This window comes from Bombina bombina, chromosome 4 (assembly GCF_027579735.1).
Source record: "Bombina bombina isolate aBomBom1 chromosome 4, aBomBom1.pri, whole genome shotgun sequence".
Classification (NCBI taxonomy): domain Eukaryota; kingdom Metazoa; phylum Chordata; class Amphibia; order Anura; family Bombinatoridae; genus Bombina; species Bombina bombina.
The window spans coordinates 686,296,057-686,321,853 of NC_069502.1; the positions used below are offsets into that span (position 1 = coordinate 686,296,057).

Below are 25,797 nucleotides of genomic sequence, written 5' to 3' on the forward strand. Positions count from 1 at the left end.
CAGACTTTTCATCCGGGGGAGTGGGAGCTCCATCCGGAGGTATTTGCCCAGTTGATTCAACTATGGGGCAAACCAGAACTGGATCTGATGGCATCTCGTCAGAACGCAAAGCTTCCTCGTTACGGGTCCATGTCAAGGGATCCCCAGGCAACGCTGATAGATGCTCTAGCAGTGCCCTGGTCCTTCAGCCTGGCTTATGTGTTTCCACCATTCCCTCTCCTCCCTCGTCTGATTGCCAAGATCAAGCAGGAGAGAGCTTCTGTGATTTTGATAGCACCTGCGTGGCCACGCAGGACTTGGTATGCAGATCTGGTGGACATGTCATCCTTTCCACCATGGACTCTGCCGCTGAGGCAGGACCTTCCATTCAAACATCCAAATCTAATTTCTCTGCGTCTGACTGCTTGGAGATTGAACGCTTGATTTTATCAAAACGTGGTTTCTCTGAGTCGGTCATTGATACCTTGATTCAGGCTCGAAAGCCTGTCACCAGGAAAATATATCATAAGATATGGTGTAAATATCTTCATTGGTGTGAATACAAGGGTTACTTGTGGAGTAAGGTCAGGATTCCTAGGATATTATATTTTCTCCAAGATGGATTGGAAAAGGGATTATCGGCTAGTTCCTTAAAGGGACAGATTTCTGCTCTGTCTATTCTTTTGCACAAGCGTCTGGCTGATGTTCCAGACGTTCAGGCGTTTTGTCAGGCTTTGGTTAGAATCAGGCCTGTGTTTAAACCTGTTGCTCCGCCATGGAGTTTAAATTTAGTTCTTAAAGTTCTTCAAGGGGTTCCGTTTGAACCTTTGCATTCCATAGATATCAAGCTTTTATCTTGGAAAGTTCTGTTCTTAGTGGCTATCTCTTCGGCTTGAAGAGTTTCAGAGTTATCTGCCTTACAGTGTGATTCCCCTTATCTGATCTTCCATGCAGATAAGGTAGTTTTGGGTACTAAACCTGGGTTTCTTCCTAAGGTAGTATCTAATAAGAATATCAATCAGGAAATTGTTGTTCCGTCACTGTGTCCTAATCCTTCTTCAAAGAAGGAACGTCTGTTACACAATCTTGACGTGGTTTGTGCTTTAAAGTTTTATTTACAAGCTACTAAGAATTTTCGTCAAACATCTGCATTGTTTGTTGTCTACTCTGGAAAGAGGAGAGGCTAAAAGGCTTCGGCAACTTCTCTTTCTTTTTGGCTGAGAAGCATAATCCGTTTAGCTTATGAGACTGCTGGCCAGCAGCCTCCTGAAAGAATTACAGCTCATTCTACTAGAGCGGTAGCTTCCACATGGGCTTTTAAATATGAGGCCTCTGTTGAACAGATTTGTAAGGCGGCAACTTGGTCTTCGCTTCATACTTTTTCTAAATTCTACAAATTTGATACTTTTGCTTCCTCGGAGGCTATTTTTGGGAGAAAGGTCTTACAGGCAGTGTTGCCTTCCGTTTAAGTGCCTGCCTTGTCCCTCCCTTCATCCGTGTCCTAAAGCTTTGGTATTGGTATCCCACAAGTAATGGATGAACCCGTGGACTGGATACACCTTACAAGAGAAAACAAAATTTATGGTTACCTGATAAATTTCTTTCTCTTGTGGTGTATCCAGTCCACGGCCCGCCCTGTCACTTTAAGGCAGGTGTTTTTATTTTTTAAACTACAGTCACCACTGCACCCTATAGTTTCTCCTTTTTCTTACTTGTCTTCAGTCGAATGACTGGAGGTGGGGGTTAGGGGAGGAGCTATATAGACAGCTCTGCTGTGGGTGTCCTCTTGCAGCTTCCTGTTGGGAAGGAGAATATCCCACAAGTAATGGATGAACCCGTGGACTGGATACACCACAAGAGAAAGAAATTTATCAGGTAAGCATAAATTTTGTTTTTTGCTTACCAGATAAATTCCTTTCCTTACGGATAGGGAGAGTCTAAGTCCCCCCCCACTTTTTCCTTGTTTAAGGACGGCCCCTATTATTTATCTTCTTCTGGCACCATTTATACCCTGATATTTCTCCTACTTTTCCTTGTTCCCTCTGCAGAATGACTGGGGTAATGAGGAAGTGAGAGGTATATTTAAACCTTTGGCTGGGGTGTCTTTGCCTCCTCCTGGTGGCCAGGTGTTGTATTTCCCAACAGTAAGGAATGAAGCCGTGGACTCTCCCTATCTGGAAGGAAAGGAATTTATCTGGTAAGCATAAATTATGTTTTGTTCACTTACCTAGAGATGCACCCACTCTACGGTGGTTACCAGAGACAGAAATAGACTGCTTCTGGTAGAGAGCCCATCCAGTGTTGTGTACATCACAACAAAGGATCTATGTGAGCATTATATCGACAACCTAGGAGGATAAGGGTCCGGTCCCGCGATACCTGTGGCAGGCTTGGATTGATTATATCAATGCCCAATACTCCAACCTCTCCTCTGTTTCTCACTAGCAGCTCACTGGGGGGAAACTGGGCCTCAGATTGGTCTTAGGACCCTTTGCAACAAATAATTCTTCATCTTCTTCCTGTAGATGCAAAGATAAGACACGAATACCAGAGAGATGAGAAAGATTATGTACTGTTAGAGCTTTGGGAATCTTTTCTCCCTCTTAGGGGCCTGGAGTTGAATCCCAGGAGTAATGGCTCATGGACTCTGAACACCTTATGAAAAAAATAGGAAGAAGTAAAAATGTTTTACTCATCTACTGCAATTTCATCCTTGTTCAGGACTAGAGAATTAGTGGAAATTTCAAGCCCTTATTATCAGTGTACAATATGTAAATTATAAATTACTTATTGGCTTCTATCATGGCATTTGCATGTTGAAAATCCTTCTCTCTTCTTCCTATGGATTGTTATGGACCTTTCCATAACACAATCCCCCTAATTTGTCTGTCATCCAAAATACAGCCTCCCTCTTTATTTTGCCTTAGGGAGATGTGGCCAATGAAGTGGAAACAGAACAAATTGTGCATGATGCCTCTGTCATGTCTTTCACTGCTGGAAGTTATTCATCGTATGTACAAGTACGAGGCTCGGTTCCTTTATACTGGTCCCAGGATATCTCAACAATGATGCCCAAGCCACCAATTACACGTGAGAACATGCTGTTTCTTGTTCTTTCTTTCTTTCTTTTTTAAGAAGCATTTATTAATTTTTTTTATGTTTTAGCACTGCTGAATTAGGATGATTATTATCAGTATGATTATTATTAACGTATTGGAGTTCTTTTTGTAGAATGCCAGTGGTAGGTGTTAGAACTTTCTAACAAAAGGAAAAACAGAAGAGAAATTAGTGAGGTACTGTGTTAACAAACTGGATCTTTTGCAAAGATGGCAGAAAACCTTAACTAACTCTTGATAAAAAGGAGGAATTTATGCATTTTCATAAACGGTTACTTCGATAAGTTATTTATTAATGAAAATGTATCATTTATTGTCTTTATTTCTGTCAGTGGACCAGGCAGATCCATTTGCATATGCTGCTGCTTTTCATTTTGACCAAATGCTTCAGAGATTCGGGTCACCCATTATCATTCTGAACCTTGTGAAGGTAAGTTACCTTTTATGTTTCTGTAAATAAGGATAAAATAGTTTTCTTGCTTTTTTTTTTTATTTTTTTTATCAGGATTAAGCTATTTAATTAGATCTGTCAAACTGGTGCTTCCTTTCACTATATGAGTTTTTTTTCAAAGGCTTGAGGAATTGGTAGGCACTTACCTAACTAAAATAGCATTTTTTTTTCTCTCTCAATAAACTTTATTAGTCATTTACTGTTTTGAAGGGGCTATATGAACTTGAATTAAAATTGAGTAGGGATGGTAGAGTCAAAATTAAACTTTTATGATTCAGATAGAGCACGTGATTTAAAACAACCTTCCAATTTAGTTTAAGAAATTTGCCTTGTTATCTTGAAATCTTTTCTTGAAGAGCAAAGCTAGGTAGACTGATATGAGTTCAGGAGTGTGCACGTGTCTTTAGCATTGTATGGCAGCAGTGTTTGTATCTATGTTTAACATTGCTATAAACATTGTTGCAAACATCACTGCCAGATGGCTAGAGACAAATGCATGCTCCTGAGCTCACCTAAGATTGCTCTTTAACAAAAGATACCAAGAGAACTAAGCAAAATTGATAACAGAAAAAAATTGGAACGTTGTTTAAAAAATGTATGTTCTATCCAGTTCATTGAAGTTTTATTTGGACTTTACTGTACTTTTATCATCAAGAAAAAAACACTTTATTATTTTTTATTTTTTAGCAGCAAAAATTAGAATTGAATACAGGAGATTGGAATGCAAAATGCAGTGTACCCACCCTTTGGCACAAAAAGCTTCTAGCAGAGTTAGCGCAGGAGAGATAAATAGCGCTCTACTTGTGATCTAGCCCTATTTGTTTAATCTGCAATATGCAATAGTGGAATAATAAAATGTTGTAACACATTAGAACATTTTATCCGTACTCTTTTATTTCCTTTTACCAGCATCAGTAAAGACACTGACAAAAGCCGTGCTTCTCGTTATGCCCATAAAATAGGCCAACATGGGTTAATGGTATATAATTAAGTCCAAAAAATCCTGTGAAAATGCTGCTGGAAAATGTTTCTGCTAGATTGGAATGCTGCTTTAAATTGTCTCCATGTATGTTAAAGGGATATTACTGTATCATAAATGATTCTGGAAGTCATGTGATAAATGAGTATCACATGGTGTTCAAATGGTTTGTAATCATTTCATAATGAAAAACTCTGCAGAATGTCATGGAAAAACCTTTATACAGGAATTCTGAAGGCTTGTAATAAGCTCAAATGTCTTATATACAAGCAGCATTTCATTTGTAATAGGTGATGATGTACATTATAAACATTACTTATGGTATGTTGACTAATCCATGAACAATATACACATATTATGCCCACTGATATCACCTGCCAGCCTTTACTTGGCACATTCACAATGCCCTCCCCCTCCCCCCCAAAAAAACTATTGTTAAGAAAACGTGAGTGTACAGGCACTGCATGATTACTTATGCTGTGCACATGATTGCAAGAATCATTGACCTTTAAAAATATCAATGAAAAATAGGCGTTTAAAACATTAATTAGAAATAAATGGTCTCATAATACAGTACAGAATTGTGCTTAATAGGAAATCATACATTTAAACTGCTAGTAATGTTGGAATCCTGATGTGATTGCTCTATAAAATAATTCATTTTTATCTACACTACAATTGTGAAGTTAAAAAAAAGCACTTAAAGGCACAGTCAAGTCTAAAAAAAACCTTTCATGATTCAAATAGAGCATGTCATTTTAAACAACTTTCCAATTTACTTTTATCACCAATTTTGCTTTGCTCTCTTGGTATTCTTAGTTGAAAGCTAAATCTAGGAGGTTCATATGCTAATTTCTTAGACCTTTAAGGCAACCTCTGCATTTGACGGTTTTTCACCACTAGAGGGCATTAGTTTGTGTGTTTCATATAGAAAACATTGAGCTCATGCACGTGAATTTACCGAGGAGTGAGCACTGATTGGCTAAAATGCAAGTCTGTCAAAATAACTGAAATAAGGGGGCAGTCTGCAAAGGCTTAGATACAAGGTTATCACAGAGGTAAAACGTGTATTATTATAACTGTGTTGGTTATGCAAAACTAAGGAATGGGTAATTAAGGGATTATCTATCTTTTAAAAAAAACTAAAATTCTGGTGTTGACTGTCCCTTTAACAATTCACATGTCAAAGCCTGGTGAGCTGAAGCCTTCCATTCGGAGTTGGCCTTTGAAAATGGAATCTATAAATAAAAAAGAAAAAATCCTTTTATACTGTATCTCAGATATGCTGAGTGTATTTCTCCTTGTTAACATAAATTTGGCTTATTGATCCCTTGATGTTTCACTGCATAAAAGCTGGAAGACGGGCGCATTTTAATTATCACATAGATGCTATTTTTTTTTTTTACCACTTTATTCTGCAAATTGCTTTTCTTCCATAGATGACAATTCAGCACCAAGAACAGAAATGTAGACTACCATGAACACATGAGAAGTTATTACATTATTTATTCTTGTTAACAATCCAGGAGACCACCAAGGGATTCACAGTTAGTAATAGATGAATTGATAGAAGTATAAAAACATTGCCAGGAAACAAGTCCGAATTATTTATAGTCAAAGCAAAGATACAATGTGCGACTTCTCTCTACATATAATATTTTATTTAAATGTTCAATTTCCTTTACATCAGGGCTAGAGGGTATTGAGTTCGTAGCTATCATTCTTTTTATTTTGTTCAGTGTAACTGGGATATCTAGAGTATTTTGTAACACAGTTTCATACAGAATGAAACACGAAAACAACAGTGGTTAATGAACACACACAATATTGTTCATGTTACACCTGCAAAATAAACTGTGTGAATTGAAAAAAAAATCTTCCATGAACTGATACGACCTGGCATAATCACATTGTCTGGCATAGCTGCTACTTCACAGCCTTATTTCTTTCATACAGGTGATGAGAGTCCACAATCAATTACTCCTGGGAATTACCTTCCCTACCACTTGAAGGAGGCAAAGATTCCCAAACCCCAAGAGCTCTAAATAACTCCTCCCACCTCACACCTCAGTCTTTTCTGGATGAAGAATGAAGATGCACATGAGTTTCTTCAGATAGAGTGGTTTTTGGTGTATTTTGATGCCCACCTCAGTGTGCAGTGCTTGTCAGAGGGATGTATTTGGGGTATTATTGATGATTCTTTTATTCACCTCATGGGAATTTCTTCATAAACTCTCCATAATCAGTCACAGGACTTGTCTTTTGCCTCCCTTTATGAATCTACAATATACTCCAATTTCATAACCTCTACTTATATGTTTCAGTACTGGTTTGGCTGTCTGCTATTTAGATGGTAGACGAGTGTCTGCTGGTAAGTATTATTTTTTATTGTTATAGCATAGACACTCTATGGCAAAGTTATGGGCACTATATGTTATAGTTTTATATATATATATATATATATATATATATATATATATATATATATATATATATATATATATATATATATATATATATATAGGAACAGACGTATGCACTCACAGGACTTTTTTCAAACTTTTAATGTGGAACGTTTTCGGGGTGTTATAACCCCATCATCAGCATACAACAGTGACAATAATCAAACATTTTATAGTGTTTTACAAACAAAGTGTACCAATCACAAACCTCACATCTCCCCCAGCTTTCGCGGCAAGATTATCGGCAGTGGAACGCATAATGCGTTCCACAGTCTTGGCTAATAACGGAAGTTTGAAACGTCACTTCCGGTTTAGTGCAAATTACAAATTTTATGCATTTAAACAACAAATCTAAAAAAAAACTCAAAAAAACCTGATTAGCTTCCAGGTTATATCCACCCTGTGTTGGTGTGGAGTGATGAGTGCTTAAAACAATCAACATTATTAATACACTCGATTTCTCGTGTCAAACTGTGTGGTGTATGTGTACATTGTTATGACAACCGTTGCCATGGAGACAACAATAGACAGCTGCTCAAATGCATACATACATTTAAAGTGAATAACACAGACTGTATATATTTAAAAATTTAAAACGGGATATGATAAATACCTAATCCCTAAGGTGGAACATATCAAAGGAAATTAAAATCAAAATCAAATTGGATTACATTGTTGTACCATTAATAGCCCATCCCCAATATTTATAATGTGTTAATGGATAACTCTAAACTTTGTTGTAGAATTACAAGTGATGAATATGAGCTGGGATAAGGCTGAATCAACTACAAACACTGAGATAAATGGGAGGGCTGATGTGACTGATCTAAACCTATGTATGCAGTTCACACCTCTGTCTACCTTGAGACCAAATGTGATATCTCCGTCCATCCATTATATCAATATTGTATCTAAGGATAAATACTTTGTAAGATGGATGATACATATATATAGTATCAATGTATAAATGTATTCATAGACTTAACGGCAGATACGCTACCTAAGAAACTGGACAGGTTATGTCAGTCAATAAATATATTAGTTAGATCGAGGATAGGCATGTTACCTATCCAATATATCTAATAGGTGTTGGGTAGCTACCATCCAGGTATAAATTGTGGGGTTCATTTAAGGATATATATCTAACCCACATCAGGATCGCATATCTATGATAGATAGTGTTAATCACACTTAATACTTGCTATCGATTGATAAATATTTTTCAAACATAACGAAGAATTGTGAATTTAAGATAAAGACTACATGCAACAAGTATTATATATATATATATATATCATATATTTCACACAAAGTTCCATATTGCCTAGACTATTAAGCTTTAGGTGCAGATGTGAGTAATTAACACAGTACAATCGTTACAATAACTGTACAGACAATGTAAAATTGAAAATGACGGTGGATGAACAATCCATCAATTTTTTGGATTTGACAGTCTTTAAAGACATAGATAAACTGGGGACCACGCTGTATCATAAGCCAACTGATCGGAATTCGTTACTTAGGGCAGACAGCTGTCATCCCCCTGCACTGTTGAAGGGTATTGTCAAGTCACAATGTATAAGAACTATGAGAAATAATTCAAATACTGCAACAGGGGTCTCCCAACTGATTGGAGTGGGTGAGAGGTTCCGCTCGAGAGGGTACAAGGCATCTGTGATTCAAGATTCCGTGGAAGCTGTATCCACCTTGACACAAGCGGAACTGATACAACCAAAACCTAAACGGGATACTGCAGACAAATTGATTATGTCCACCACATTTACTCCTGCAACGAAGGGCACTGGCAGGATTCTACACCAACACTGGCCCATTATGTCTTCAGACCCAAAGCTTACGTTCACCCATAACTTAAGTCCCATGGTGGGCTTCAAGAGAGGCACCAACCTCAAAGATCTGTTAATGAGAACAGATCCTAAAGCAAGTTACGACACCGGCACTAAAAGAAACATCAGGGGATCATACCGATGTTTAGGTTGCACTACATTAAGTGGCCTTATTGGCACAAAGGTTTTCCACCATCCACATACTAACCGGTCTTTCAAGATTAGACACTCCATAACATGCACTACGACGCACGTAGTGTATCTTCTGTTTTGCCCATGCTCGAGGTTCTATGTTGGCAAGACGTCAGGAACATTACGTGAAAGGATGGCTAATCATCGACATGCCATAAGGACGGCCATCAAGGAAGGAACTTCTGAACAACCTGTGGCGCGACATTGCGCGAATGAGGGACATTCGGTCTCCTCGATACGTTACATATTGATAGATCATATACCTCCGCTGGAACGAGATGGAGACCGCAACAAACAGCTTCTGAAATGTGAAGCACAGTGGATGTTCCGCCTAGGGACTATCATACCTGGTGGCCTGAATACTATGCCAGACTTTAAAAATCTATTGTAGTGTGCTACCGACTTGGGGTACAACCGGGGTGGCATGGTGGCTCTGAGTTGCACTTCGCGGTGTCCCCTCTTTTTGTAGGGGGTTCCCCGCATTGTTCTCTCAGCACTGTGGGTTGGGATCATTTTTGATTCCAATACATAATGTGGAAGCCTGGCCTACCTGTGTTAATTACTCACATCTGCACCTAAAGCTTAATAGTCTAGGCAATATGGAACTTTGTGTGAAATATATGACAATAATTGTTGCATGTAGTCTTTATCTTAAATTCACAATTCTTTGTTATGTTTGAAAAATATTTATCAATCGATAGCAAGTATTAAGTGTGATTAACACTATCTATCATAGATATGCGATCCTGATGTGGGTTAGACATATATCCTTAAATGAACCCCACAATTTATACCTAGATGGTAGCTACCCAACACCTATTAGATATATTGGATAGGTAACATGCCTATCCTCGATCTAACTAATATATTTATTGACTGACATAACCTGTCCAGTTTCTTAGGTAGCGTATCTGCCGTTAAGTCTATGAATATATTTATACATTGATACTATATATATGTATCATCCATCTTACAAAGTATTTATCCTTAGATACAATATTGATATAATGGATGGACGGAGATATCACATTTGGTCTCAAGGTAGACAGAGGTGTGAACTGCATACATAGGTTTAGATCAGTCACATCAGCCCTCCCATTTATCTCAGTGTTTGTAGTTGGTTCAGCCTTATCCCAGCTCATATTCATCACTTGTAATTCTACAACGAAGTTTAGAGTTATCCATTAACACATTATAAATATTGGGGATGGGCTATTAATGGTACAACAATGTAATCCAATTTGATTTTGATTTTAATTTCCTTCGATATGTTCCACCTTAGGGATTAGGTATTTATCATATCCCGTTTTAAATTTTTAAATATATACAGTCTGTGTTATTCACTTTAAATGTATGTATGCATTTGAGCAGCTGTCTATTGTTGTCTCCATGGCAACGGTTGTCATAACAATGTACACATACACCACACAGTTTGACACGAGAAATTGAGTGTATTAATAATGTTGATTGTTTTAAGCACTCATCACTCCACACCAACACAGGGTGGATATAACCTGGAAGCTAATCAGGTTTTTTTGAGTTTTTTTTTAGATTTGTTGTTTAAATGCATAAAATTTGTAATTTGCACTAAACCGGAAGTGACGTTTCAAACTTCCGTTATTAGCCAAGACTGTGGAACGCATTATGCGTTCCACTGCCGATAATCTTGCCGCGAAAGCTGGGGGAGATGTGAGGTTTGTGATTGGTACACTTTGTTTGTAAAACACTATAAAATGTTTGATTATTGTCACTGTTGTATGCTGATGATGGGGTTATAATACCCCGAAAACGTTCCACATTAAAAGTTTGAAAAAAGTCCTGTGAGTGCATACGTCTGTTCCTGTATTTTGCCATATCTTTGCACCCAGGCTGTCGGCATTTGGTGGGTTAAGCTGGAAGATGTATATTATATATATATATATATATATATATATATATATATATATATATATATATATATATATATATATATATATTATCCTTTATATATGGCCCTGGAACAGAATAATTCATTGCTATTCCCTTTGTTCGTTTGTGGGCGCATAGTTTTGTTTTTAGCGCTTCTGCCTTTGGGTTCGTGTGCACCGGGTTTGCACACATCTGGTTAGGTTTCTATTAGGGGTATTTTTTGCTTCTCTAGCGCAATCTCTTTGAACGTCGGGTTTTGGGGTGCGTTTTCCCTTATAGCGGTCAATTGATTTAGTGCACGTTCCTCTAAGTTGGATGTTGTATACCTTCTGTCCCTTTTTATATTTTGATTGTTCGGTTTTGCATACTATATTACTTAAGCTACCTGGGAGGGGGTAGGTTTTTCCATTCCTCAATAGCTTATGTTAGGGGGTTATAGTGCTTTATGCATTATTTAATGCTATAATGGAGCCTTCTGATTCTCTTCCTATTTCTTCCCCAGAAACTGAGACCCTGATCACCTTTCTACCAATAGGTGTGCTTACTGTAAGATAGCTGAAGTACCTTCCTCAGGTAAAGCTGAAGTACCTTCCTCAGCTCATACAATAAGACCAATCTAATGTTTTTTTTCTATGGGTAATAATGCTCCTTCTGTTTCTTCATTACAGGAGAAAGCTGAGGAACTCTAACCTAAAATGAGAAAGTTAATTACAGCAGCAGTATCTGAAGCTATGGCTGCTCCCCGCCTGCATAAAAGCATTTAAGGTCAATACAGGTTTCTTCTTCCACCAGTACTATGCGCCCTGGGGCCAGGGATACTGTTATGTCTTAAAGGGTAAAGTCTTTTCTGCTGATGAGGAATCTTCATCTGATATTGAGCCTTCTATTTCCTCGTGTTTGTTTAATGTGGAACGTATTTGTTCTATTTTAAATGAAGTTTTGATTACTTTAGGGGATAAAAATCCTAAAGCTTCTGATGATGAACCTTGTAATCATTTAAATTCAGTTTTTAAGACTGTTGTTAAACTACCTGAAGTTTTTCCTATTACTGATGCTGTTTCTGGTGTAAGCCTGGAAATTCATTTAACCCTTATGCAAGGTTTTAAAAAGTTATATCCTTTGCCATATCCAGTATTCCTTTGGAAGATAGCACTTCTTTTAAAGACCCTCTAGACAGAAAGTTAGAATCCTTTCACAGACTGGCTTTTTTTTCAAGCAGGTTATTTACTAAGGCCAGCCATTTCAATAGCTGATGTGGCTGCTGCTTCAACATATTGGTTATCCAGTCTTTCTGAACAGTGTTTTGAGGATCCTGTTTGTGGCAATCTTTTAAGTTTACTTAAGAATACTAATTACTTTTATTTGTGATGCTGTTTTTGATATTATGAAAATGAATGTCAAAAGTATGTCTTCTATTATTTCTATTGTTACCAGAGGTAAAGGGGCCTTTTTACCTCAGGATAAAAAATCTAAGGGTAAATCCAAGACCTTTAACCGTTTCCGTCCCTTTTCACCAGAATAAGGAACGAATGACTGAAGATTCCTCTGATCAAAAATAGAGTACTTCTGGGGGGGTGGAGTTAGCAACTGAAGTGGATGGCCGCATCTTTAATGTGCTCCCAGCTCTGAATATTGGAAAAAGAGATTTATATACCTAATTTTGTAGATCAAAATTATTTGGAGATGATTCTCACGTATATAAACTTATAAAGCACGAGTTTGGGATTATACAACAGCCTTTTAGCATCTGTTTTCAAGAGAAATCTTACAACGAGTAAACCATTATGAATACCAAGATGGCGTTATCCTCGTGGGAAAAAGAAGCCATGGATCTTATTGATGGCCACTTCTCCAGGTTACTGAATGCACTTGCAGGGGCATTTGACCGGGTGCCGCTGTCTGGAGTGCATTTGGAACACTCTGAGATGGTACAGGGCCACAGTGAGGATGTTCTTTGCGGCTATCCTGGGCCTTCCCTGTCTGGGTGCGGCTGCGACTGTTTTGCTCAGGAGGATGAGGTCTTCCCTATGCAAAGCACCCAGCTATTGCAGGTTGCAGTTACCACCTCAGGTATTTCTAAGTCTGAGAATGTGCAGGGGGTCACCATATTGAAGATTCCTATCGGAATCACGCCCATACCAGACCCTAGCCCAGGCATGCAACATAGAGATTTTCTTCCTTCACCTACCCTCTCCCTGGTCCGGGAGGTCTGTGGAGTCGTAGCTCCGCTGAGCAGCGGTGATTATCTTCTGTCCCCACACAGAGGCTGTGAGTGGTGGTCGGTGGAGGGGAGAAATCAATGTGGTCCTACCCTAAATGATTTGAAAATGAATGCGAGAGTGAGCTACCGCTTTTATGTATGGGCAGGCTGTCTTTTGATACCGAGGAACATGCAATCGAGTTGTCCCCTTCTGAGTGATCAAGATTATCTGCAGAAGCCTCAGAGGATAGGAGTTGGTTAATTTTCCGTGCTTTTAAGCAATTGGGAACAGTACTAATGTTGCAGTCCGTTCTTTATGTTTCTGCTAAGGAAAAAAAAAAAAAAAGACGCTACTGCTGATATGACTATTGTAACTCACTTTATTTCACTTTATTTCAAACAATTCCTTTACCGGACTCTGTGCCAACATCTAGCTGACCTGGGGTTTGCAACTACTGGCGATATATGAAGCCATGCCGTGAAGTTAAACATGACTGTTGTACACATGTTCTATAATCTGCTATCAGTTCATTTATGTTGGAAACGCATCTACGTTTACTAAATAACCCTCTTGTGAATGTGTATGATATTATTTAGCCATAGCTTACTAATGCTCCAATATTCCTTAGCTCCTAGACAAAGGCCACAATTGGGGTATACCCACATACACTATTTATTTTTGTGTACGCAAAGGAGTTGGATATCTCTACCCATTTTTTTAGTATATATCCCCCTTGACTCAGCTAATTATCTAACTATTAGTACGACAAAGGCATACCATCTTTATGATTTTTTTCAAACAGAACCCTGTATTCACCCTCTCTAATTTACCTTCAGTGGCTCTATGAATTACAGTTCCTACGGGATATGCTCTCTTTTGAAGGCTGTTATTACATACTATTGAAAGGTTGACTCATAGCTTAATTAATGCTAAGATGGCTCCCCACTAATCTTCTACTCTTATGTCACTGTGCTCCATATATACTAAATTAGCCTTTAGATAAAATTATTGCCTCTTCTGGTAAGTGGCTTAGGAGTTCTCTCAAATATTTACATTTTCCCCTAGTCCTTAATACGTTTTTCACACACTATGAAGCAGTTCCTACTATACTTGCTTTAACTTGTGAAATGTTAGTCGCTTCATATATGAGCCATTGTAAATGTCTAATAGTTATGAAATGTCAGCTATACTGATACCGATTTTACTGGTTTATTGTGTATTATATCTAAAGCAGCTCAGGTACTGGGTTAACACACAATGTTCATATAATTGCTTAATAGGGTTTTACTGCAGTTTTGCATGTTTTTGTTAATAATAATTTATCCTAAAGGTTAGCTCTACAGATTGGTCACATATCTGTCTGATCTGCTTGTTAATCATGAATAGTATGTCTGAAATCTCCTGTTCATTGCTTTCTTGTATAAAGTAAACAACAAGACGTTTGGGTATAGGGCCCATACCCAAACGATATGATTTGGTGCTAACTTGGTTGCAACATGGCTCTGTGGGACAAATCCAAGTATGTGTGTGTTATGTTTATGCCTATACATAGGTGTGTATCTAATACAATATCCCCTGTTTGAGAGTCTATAGGACCATCAGCTCCCAGAATATTTCTCCGCCAATTGTGTCTCCCCTCACCCTTTCCCGTTCTCCATTTGTGAGCGGGTCATATCCACTATCCCCTATCTGTCTGTGCCCAGTGGTGGCAACAATCCCTGAGGGGAGATACTGCATGAGCCAGCTTAACATACGGTTCCAATGGTGATATATTTCCTTACCAACCCGCTCTTGAACTTATCTTTCTCCATTTCACACTAGAGCCCCACCTTCTGCGACTTCACCCCTACACCTCCCCCCCTGAGCTTACAAGAATATTTACAAAATATAAATTGGTTGGTCTCCTACCCTCCCACCCCTATATAGTGTTCTGGTTCTCTATGATTTAGACCAGGCACTTATTTGGCGGTTTCCCTTGAGAATGACCGCATTTAATAACAATATACTCTATAATACCTAAGCTCTATATTTCCTTCTTTTATATTCATGTATTTTTTTTCACAGCAGTGTAAAGCTATATAAAACAGAGTATAAACCATACACTATAATTACCCTTGGTTTGATATGTACTTTTTATAAGTACACAAGTATACTTCACTAGTTTTTCTTCAAAAGAGAATTTACTTTGTGAGACATGTGAAAAATGTAGTAATAGGAGTGTAAGCAGATCATATAGTGTACAAATAAATCTCAAGGGTAGTTTTGTTGTTAAATATGCACTGTATATAACAAGTCGATAGTACTAAAATTGTTTTGACTCAAAATGTTGTTTGAAAATGTTCTAGTTTATTAGCTACAAAAATGGAAAACCTGAGGCTTATTTTCAATCTATGTTTACTATTCTTGACATGCAACACATTGACCTTTATAAGAAGATATAGCGATTGATGTAATTTCTCTACCTTTATGTAATTTATTTGTTGTCATGTATTTATGCCTCAATAAAAAAATTATATAAAAAAAAAATAAAATAAAAAAATAGAGTACTTCTGGTTCATAAGTCCTCGGAGAAGGTGAATGTTAGGTCAATTGCTATTGTGGTGGGGATAGGGTCCCTCTTTGAAAATATGTCATGTTGGGTTGAATCATTACTTCAACCCCTTGTCTATAAACTCCCCTCTTATTTGAGGAATACAAAGCACCTTCTTAAATGCCTCCAACATACTTCCTGGGGGACAAGTTTGAGTGGCTTACTGTTGATGTAGTAGTGCTCTATTCTGCCATTCCACATTCTAGCGGTTTGGAATCCATTTCCTATATGTTGGATACCCTTAGTAATTACAACGATACACTTAAGGGTTTTATTGTAAGGTCATTGGACTTACTTCTTTCTCACAATTTCTTTAACTTTTTAGGGGATTTCTTTCTCCAGAAACGTGGTACAGCCATGGGGGCTAAATTTGCCCCAGCCTACGCCAACCTGTTCATGGGTTGGTGGGAGGTAGCCTACGTTTTTGGGGACATAAATCCATATAGGCATAGCATTCAGATGTATAAGAGGTACATTGATGACCTCCTGTTCATATGGACAGGGGGTCAACACAAACTAATTGATTTTGTCAGTTACTTGAATACAAATAAAGTAAATCTGCAGTTTACATATGCCCACCATGTTTCTTCTATACCTTATATGGATCTCCTGCTGATAGGTGATGTGGAGACATGCAGTATTAGGACTACCCTCTATCGTAACCCTATTGCCTCTAATGCCATACTCCATGCCCGTAGCAACCACCCCAGGCATACTGGATTTGGTGTGGCTAAATGGCAGTTAATTTGTGTTAATAGAAATTGCACAAATGACAGTGATTATGTAAGGGAGAGTGAGGCATTGGTGACTCAACTTATGGATAGAGGCTATTCCAAAAAAGTAGTCAGCAGAGCATTACTAGAAGTTAACCGTATGGATAGGGATCAGATGCTTCTAGACTGAGAGGCTAATATAAGGAATACTCTCTATGTGAGCTCAAAGCCCACTTTTATAACTAAATATAGTGCCCAGTTTGATCAAATCTGTAATATCATCAAGACCCATCTTCTGATTCTAACAGTGGAGGATAGCTTGAAAGACCTCATAGCAGATGGATGCAACTTTGTTTTAAGGAGAGGCTGCACTTTGGAAATGTTTTGTCTCCTGGCCTGCTCCGTTCTACTCCCAGAAGTGGTAACAGTTGGTTGGATGTTAAGGGCCACTTCAAATGCCACTTTGGGAACTGTATATCCTGTAGACACTCATTAATATCCAAACAGTTTCAATCATATGTTACCCAGAGGGTATATGATATTAATGCCTATACCAACTGTCGCTCCACTTTTGTTGTTTACATGATTGTTTGTATCCAATGTAAAAAACAATATGTCGGGTGTACTACCAGGGAGGCACGCAGTAGGATCAGGAAGCATTTAAAGAACATTGAAAATGGTATAGAGTGTTCTGATTTACTCAGACATTTTATCTACACCCATGACGAGGATCAAGTTTGACCCTTAGTTCGTGGAGGAGACAGAACAAGTAAGCTTTTCTATAAAGATGCTTTTTGGATCTTCAATTTGAAGACCAGGAGACCAGATGGATTCAACATTGACGATGATGTTATAAACTTTTGGTCGCATCAGTAAGGATGCTAAGGACCTTTAATTCTGTCATTGTTTTATCCATCGGCTCAAACTATTTTCAAATACATATTGTCCTCTCCTTCCCACCTATCAGGCTTTATCAATTATGGAAACAGCACAAAAGAAGAGGTGCACTCAATGTCACGGGAATCAATGAGGAAAACTTTATTGTAGAGTTTAAAACATCCTTCGTATGTTTTGGATCCCTAAGCACATTAGGGCCTCTCTTGATATTCAAAACTTCATTGTTCTTTCAGCCTTACAATTTTGGGATAAAACTCGCTCCCCAAATAGCCCCTCACCCTTCCCCGATCCATACGCTTTCAGGCCTACTTTGTGCCCTTCAAGATTCGCACCCCTCAATATGGCACTCTCATGGAATCATTAGCATGCAAGATCTATTCCCTAATAGACAACTAATGACCCTCGCAAATTTCCGCTCCACATTTCAGCCTTCTCAATTGTTGCAGTTCGATTTCTGGAGACTAAAAAGCCTTCTACAATCGTGGGGATTCACGATCCTCCATTTGCGAGCCCCTACAGGTTGGGAACAAAGATGGCGTACAGCCAAAATAATTCCTAAAGCCCTGTCAATATCTTACCAAGATATCCTCAACCCTCCCACTTATCTTAAGTCGGCCTACATAAATTTGTGGGAAAGAGATCTGCTGTTTCAAGCTACTCCAGAAGAATGGTCTAGAGCTATGTTAGTAAATAAACGAGCTCTTCATTGCGTCACATTACTAGAACTGTACCTCAAGATATGCATGCAATGGCACATGACTCAGTGGAGACTTTTTAAAATATCTCCCCTAAACTCTCCGCTCTGCTGGAGAGGATGTGGCCAAATAGGCTCGCCAGCACACGTGTGGTGGGAATGTCCTACCCTGCAGCCCCTACGGACTATGCTCTCTCACAGGTGCACTGATGTGGCCCCGGCCCTTTGGTCGAGACCATAGAAAGTATTATTCCACTTGGACGTGGGGTCTCCTCTCTCCCCTGTGGGCCTCCTCAGCATCTATTTACTGACAGCTGTTAAACTTGCTATTGCCCATCTTTGGAAACAAACCAATCTTCCTAGCTGGCATGATATCACCAAAACCATGGACTACCTAGAAGTAATGGAAAGTCCCATCTTCACCGTAAATATCAAGGTTACCTTACATTGTCAAGCTTGGGAATTATGGAGGAGAATTAAATTTCCCAGAACCTGTAATTGAAGAAGGGCCAAATAGACCCCTTGACTTTTTAATCTCTTATCTTTTTTTTCTCTCTCTCCTTCTCCCCCCACCCTTCTACTAAATCTTTGCTCCTGTCTTATTCTCATATTCGGTGCGCCTCCTTCAAATGTTGCATTTTATTGTATTCACAAGTCCTTTCTATTAACATCCAGCTATACACATGCACATTTAGCATATGTATTCACCTACATACAGCATATACCATACCCACTAAAACTTATCATTGTAAGCCCATGACTGCATCAAGATATTCTTTGTTTATTGGTTATTGTTGGTTTTGCATGTTCAATATTTGGACACAACTTTCATTTCTAAAAATTTTATGTAAAAAGAGGTTGTAACTTTACTTTGTACTATACCATCTCTGTTGCTCTAACCTTTCCTTGTTAAAAAACCCTCACATTGTAAAAATTGGTATAATGTTATCTAATGTACATGAGTTTATTATTGTACGTGTTGAATACCTCAATAAAAATTTACTTTAAAAAAAAAAAAACATCCTTCGCAAAGGAAGGTAAACAAAAAGCAATGTTCAAGTGGCAATGTAAGTGGTGAGAGCTCCACTCCGAGGACTGTCTGCTGACGCGTTTCGGCTCAAAAGGCCGTAATCGTAGCTACAGTCTCAGATTCCCATAAGCCATTTATGCTTGTTAGGGCATACTGATTGGTTAATATAAAAAACCTTTACCCAAAGTGGAGCTCTAGACCCACCCACTATTGTGATTGTTGCAACAGTATAAATCGCAACCGTACATATAACAATAACTCACATTATCAAAAATTGAAATATAAACACATTGTCAGCTGAATGTTAAAAAACGGAGAAAAAGAGAATTTGCCTAAAACATGAGGCGGTCATACAAAATTGGACCTTTACAAAAGGGCACTAATATCACTACTAAAGTGCACTAGTGGGAAATCAAAAACGTAGGCAAAAGAAAGTAAAGTGAAAATACACATAAATACACGAACATCCTGTTATATCTGGTTACTTGTTGAAAAATAATAATAAGCCTTTCAAACATAGTACCTGTACTAATTGAGCTCTCTGTAACAACCTATAACGATACCCAAATACACAGTATATAATAATAGGTATATCAGTTATTAGTTAAACTATGGCCCATGACAGTGTGAAACCTAAATACAACAGGGTGTAATTTCATCAAAGTGATTGGAAAAATCCAAACTCCTATTTTGAATTAACCATATATAGATGTGCTATCAAAAAATCATTTATTGAAAATTGACAAAACTATGATTCTAAGCATATGTGTGTGAATACCTTATTTTCAATATGCTTAATGGCCAGAAGATAGATGAAAACAGAGGATGTTAATAATAAAATTGGATACACAGACTCAGGACCTTTACTCCCAGAAATTAATTAGATCATATTCTGAGTTCAGTCCATCTGGAACTCTATTCCTGAGCCTGTGTATCCAATAAACCTCTCTCTTGGCCAGTAATTTGTTTCCACCTCTCTCCTTACACTTGACCATTTCAATTATGGTCCACCTTAGAGAGTTGGAACATTGCTTTTTGTTTACCTTCCTTTGCGAAGGATGTTTTAAACTCTATAATAAAGTTTTCCTCATTGATTCCTGTGACATCGAGTGCACCTCTTTTGTGCTGTTTGGATTTTTTGAAACAGAAGTTTGTACAGTGCTTATTGGAAGTCGTTCCCTGCATCCACCCTTCCCACCCACCTCACACAGCTGTACGCAGCAACCGCAACAGTGACCGAATAGGTCCAGATACAGGAAGCTGGAGATGATCAATGACGTCACACGCCATCAGCGAATGAGCCACAGAAGGGAGCATAGTCGACCTGATCAATCATTCTTCGGTTGTGGATTACCGGACTGGTCATGAGTACTTTGGATAAGTAAGTGAAAGGTCGCTACCCTGTACAAAGGCTATTCAAGGCATTGGCAGTTTTCCATCCTTCGTACAGGTGCATTGGAGGTGAGTTGAGTGAAGGAGGGATACCTTTTGGCTGGTAATAGCCTCATTTGGGTACGTTATCTGATTTTCATAATGGAGTAACTACAAGTGTTTCTTCACCTGTTCTATCATTGGATATTGACTTTTGGAGCATAATAGGTGCCGACACACACAGAATTACATTAACTTTATCAATTATGGACCTCAGATACACTATTATACCCCCCTACAAGGGTTTGCTTGCTTTTGATAGGTATCCAAATTTCTGATACAATTGTGCAGATGTCCCTTTAAGTAACTGTTTCTATCTCACCCAACTAACATTGGTAATATATATTTTATGTGTTAGAATAAGGGGACAGGTTGATAGAGGATGTGCTAGGGCAGCACACTTTAATATATTCTCATTAGTTAATTCATATCAGTTTTGGATAGCCCAAGTTTAACTTATAAAGATGTTTGTTTGACACATTTAAGTCAATGTTAGTTCTGTTCAAATGTGTTGTACACTCTGTGTCATATGTACACGTACTTGACATTCACTGACAACATACCTTCATAAATATGTTTAGCAAAAGGGTTAAGCGTAACTAGTGGCTTTATGCAGTTTCATTAAGTTTTTCAAACATGATATGTATGGTCTGTTTTGATGTTAAATTTTCTCACATGTTTGTTCAGTGTTTTACTTCTGTAATTTTGTGATCATGTCTCTCTAAGGCCACAGCATTCATTATACTACACCTGGGTGCACAGGTGTATTTAAGCAGAACAAACTTTTACATTCATTATGTCCATGAATAAGGCAGAGCACTGCCGAAACGCGTAGGACTCCTTATCGCTATGCTGTGAGCGCTGCATCTGTGCTGATTTTTATATTGGATTTTATTTCTCCAAATAAAGTTTACATACTCACACTTTAAGAGTCACCAGAGTTCTTAGTTTAGTATTATCCATCTAATTTCCTGGCTTATTCTTGGTGTAAACTGACCAATAGACTTTCTATACATCAGGGTGCACTGCGACGTTTTCCTGGTACGTGCCGGCAAAGTTTGTCGTGAGTCTGAGAGTAGCCCATCGAAGCATTGGAACAAGTACCGGAAAGTTTTCTACAATCTGCTGCTACAGCAGGGTAAAGCAAGACAGGATTACACAGGGACCCGGACCAATGTGGGGTGCACATTCAGCTTTTTCTGGTGAACGATCCGTTTGTATGGCTGGAGCTAAGCCAAGTTATACCTGCTGCCACGCATAAGCATTTACTCCGGGTGAGTTCTGTAGTTTGTCTTTAATTTCTACCACAGTGACACAGTGTTTGGAGTTGCCTAAAGGGGGACGGACTGTTTTCTATACTTCTGGTTCAGTTTGAAGACCCAGTTCTTACTGGAATATGTCTAAGCAGGCTAAGAAAACGACTCTTGCAACTAAAAATGCATAAAGGTGTGGTCCCCGATCCAGTGTTTCTGGTAGGGGCAGGTTAAGTCTATTTTAAGAGGCTAAGTTTCAGTCTTTCCTAATACTCTGGCTGCTGCTCAAGTTTCTTTAGGAACATCAGATAGAATTCAGAATAGAGACTCTCATAGAGAAGTTTCTTATGTTCTATGTACTAACCTTTCTTTTAAAAGTTCAAGTTCTGTTACATTCTCTCCTGAAACTAGGAATCAAGATTTTGCTTCTAAAAATCCTGCCAATTGTATGAAGGTTTCTAAGAGTACAGTGGGTCTGGTTTCCTTGGGAGGCAAGGTTTACAATGTGAATTCTAATTCTCTGTGCAAACTTTAAGGCTGATTAGATTTAGCCTCTGTTAAAAATAAAGTTTATTTTCCAGAAAGTTTCCTTGCAGTAAGGTAGGGTCACAGTAGTGACTTATGTCATCCATAATGTAATGTTTTGAATTCCCTCTTAGCTAAAGAACAGTTGTTGTCTATCTTTAGTAGTTGTCATTTTAGTGATAATCTGGGAAATTAATTTTTACAGTCCTCTGTTTTGTCACCTAGATGAGTGTTTTCTACTTCAGCATGTATTCAAACAGATATTGAACAAACTTCTCAGACACTTGGTAAGGTTCAGGGTCCCTTACATAAAACTAGCATTTGAGCTACTACTTATCTTGTTGTTTCAGCCTGTGTATTTGTTGGTACGTCTACTCAAAATGGTTTTCAAGCCGAGCGTAGGAAGAACATTAGTGGTCTTGGTAATCCTTCTGTGGTTTTACAGGATTTGGTATCCAAATCTAGTAAAGAGGTCCAGTTGGAAAGCCTTTATTTTTTTTATAGACCATGGTTTTTCTTGGTTTTTACAAGATGGCTTGGATAAAACTTTTTTTTTTTTTTGGTTTTCATATAACTTTTATTAATATATTCAGTGTTACAGAAATAATAAAAAGTCAAAAGAAAATACATTTGAGATAGTTCGTTAGTTAGTTGTATGATACAAGTTATATAGGGCACAAATTACATCATTAGACCGTGTTCCATTGAGTTAGTATAAGCCTTTCAGTTCAAAGGTAAATACGAACACTGTCGTACATTATTATTTTTTTTTTAAATAATATAGCAGAAAGGGGAGTTCTGAATCAAGTGAGGTGGGGAAAAGTGGGTATAATAAATTACTTTATCCATTTGATTAGTGAGGAGGAATAGGGTAGGAGGGAGTCAATAAATAAATAGGCATTAATTTGGAATTGGTAATGGTACCTGTCACCATGCCACAGACTCCGGGTTACTTTAGAGTTTGAGGCCTCTCCACAGGCCCAACATCTCCTGATGATATTATAATTTGTCTGTTTGTAAATAATGATAGCGTTCTAGTTGTAGTAAGTCAGAAGTTTGTGAATGCCACTCTTGTAAAGAAGGGGGAGTGCTGGATTTCCAGTGTTTAGGAATCAATTTGTTGGCACTATTGATCATTATGAGGAGAAGTGATGTTTTGATTTCGTTTTGCAGTTTAGGTATTTCCAAAAATAGGAGTGTGTGAATACTCTGTGTTATTGTGGTTTTAGAACTGTGGATATGGAGTTGAATACTTATTTCCAGAAATCTGTATGGAGAGGGCATGCCCCTCCAACATTTATTGCTAATGTGTGGGATGGTTTTATGTAGCCTGGAGGGGGTTAGGTACTAGCGGCTCAAGAATTTGAAATGAACTTCTTGTATGGTAGCAGATGCTGAAGCTTTGGTCGCTGTTTGATAACACCTATGCCATAGTTTAAGTTCAGGTTCCGTTCCTATTTCTGCACACCAGGCCTATGCATATGAAGGTAGTGTCTGCTCTTCTGGGATTAGAAGTATTTTATACAGAATGTCTTGGTGGTGTTGGTAGAGTACATAATCTTTCAAAGGGAGTAAGATCACGATGCAATTTGGATTTATGTTTATGTGTTAAAATGAAATGTATGAGCTGTGATATGGATAACCAGTTGAAGAAGAGAATTTTGTACCATAATTGCAATTTTTATAAGGGCATTACGTTCCCTTAGCCATAGAACAAGCTATTATTCTATTGTTCGTTCCCAGGTTGAGCGCTTCTCTCTTTTTATTTATGCAAATTATGACACTTAGGGAAGTCTCCCTAAGTGTGATGCGGGAATCCAGACGTGGACCCGTTGCTCAGTGTGCCTAGAGGGATATGGCTGCACCTCACTGAGGAGGCCCACAATAGGCCGAAACGTACTTCTGGGGTTTTGCTGTTTCTCTTGTTCAGAGAGGGATTGCCTGGTATTTCGGGGCTGGACTGTACTGTGAAGTCAGGATCAGACTGATATGCTACAGGAAAGTTCTTCTCTGTGAAAGGCACATATTGAGCAAAAAGAGGCTGCTTCTAGGGTGGTAACTAGCCATAGAACAAGCTATTATGCTATTGTTCGTTCCCAGGTTGAGCGCTTCTCTCTTTTTATTTATGCATTACGTTCCCTTGTTCAATTGCGAAATGCAATGTTCCATCTCTAAGGATGTATTTGGGTCTGTGTGAGGTGTATGCACTATTTAAAGGTAAATCTGGATTTTCTCTAATAGGGAGAAGCGGTGAGTAGATAGAGGAAATGTGGGGATTTGTGGCTATCATTTTGTCCCATTCCTTGAAAGTTTCTGATATAGTTGGGTAATGAAATATTGTGTCTGGTCGCTTTCTTGGTTCAGTCCAGGCTAATATTTCTACGTTGCACTTTCTTAGTATGAAATTTTCAAGTTGAACCCAGGCCTTTTGGTCCAAGTTGTGGCTCCAGTCTATTATTTGTTGTAAACAAATTGCACTTTTATAGAGCGCCAAGTTGGCTGCTCCCAAACCCCCTCTCCCCCTGGAAAAGCACATAGTCTGTCTCCTCACTCTGTTTCCTTTTCCCCGCCCTATGAAGCTATCTATAAGAGTTTGTAATTGTGGGATAAATCTTATGGGTAAGGGAATAGGCAAGGTTTGGAATAGGTATAATATCCGTGGTAAGACATTCATATTGATGATGCCTTTTCTTCCCAGCCATGAGAGGGGCTTGTTGTTCCATGAATTTAAATCTCTAGCTATCTCGTTCTTAAGCTGAGCATAGTTATAGGTGAATAGATTATTGGGTTTGTCTGTGAGATAGACACCTAGATATTTCAACTTGGTTGGAGCTACTGTTAGGTAGTATTTTAAAACTAGTTGGTTAACAAGATGGGGAGGTGAGGAAATATTGAGAAGTCCTGATTTTGATAAATTAAGGTGGAAATTGGAAACCCGACCGTCTGTAGTTGCTAGTAGTTCTGGTATAGAGTTGTCTATGTTGAATAATGTAAAAAGGATATAATCCGCGTAAATTGGATTTGAGAGTCAGATGTTCAAATCAAACACCAAATGCCTAGCACCTGTTACGTTTCCTTGTGCTGCAAAGTTCATACATTTAACCCCACGGCTATGTTGCGCCCTTAAATGATACTCCGTTCACACAATTCAATCCTTTCTTTTGGGGATAACACTCACTTATGCCTTTCGTCCGGGACCCATCTCCTTTAAAAAACAAACCGGTATTTACCTGTCGTCTGTCTTGGAGACTCCACTATCTCGCGGATGCCCAGCTCGTCCTTTGCTCGGCGTTCTGTGTTACCATTGCCCCATCGTATGTGTGCGTAGACGTTCCCGGGCATGCTTCCGTCACGTGACCTGCAGTGGGGCGTGGTGAGTATCGCTGCTGTGTGTGCTCTCCTATGATTACTCCAATGTTACTGAATAGCGAAACAGAGGCACCTTCACAGCTTTGCAAATTAGAAAGTCTTGCTTTATTGTTTTTCGTTCTTCTTGTTGAACAGCAAATGACAAAAACTTATCAATCAGCTC

General features: G+C 38.5%; 1 protein-coding gene across 1 annotated transcript in view; it reads left to right on the plus strand.

Annotated features, from left to right (window-relative positions):
- The window catches only part of FIG4 (FIG4 phosphoinositide 5-phosphatase), a 1,077,570-nt gene that overhangs the window by 398,647 nt on the left and 653,126 nt on the right, over positions 1–25,797 (plus strand). Inside the window, exons 10-11 of the mRNA XM_053710848.1 lie at positions 2,907–3,069; positions 3,428–3,525. Coding sequence (XP_053566823.1) covers positions 2,907–3,069; positions 3,428–3,525 — 261 coding nt within the window. The remainder of the gene's footprint in view (positions 1–2,906; positions 3,070–3,427; positions 3,526–25,797) is intronic.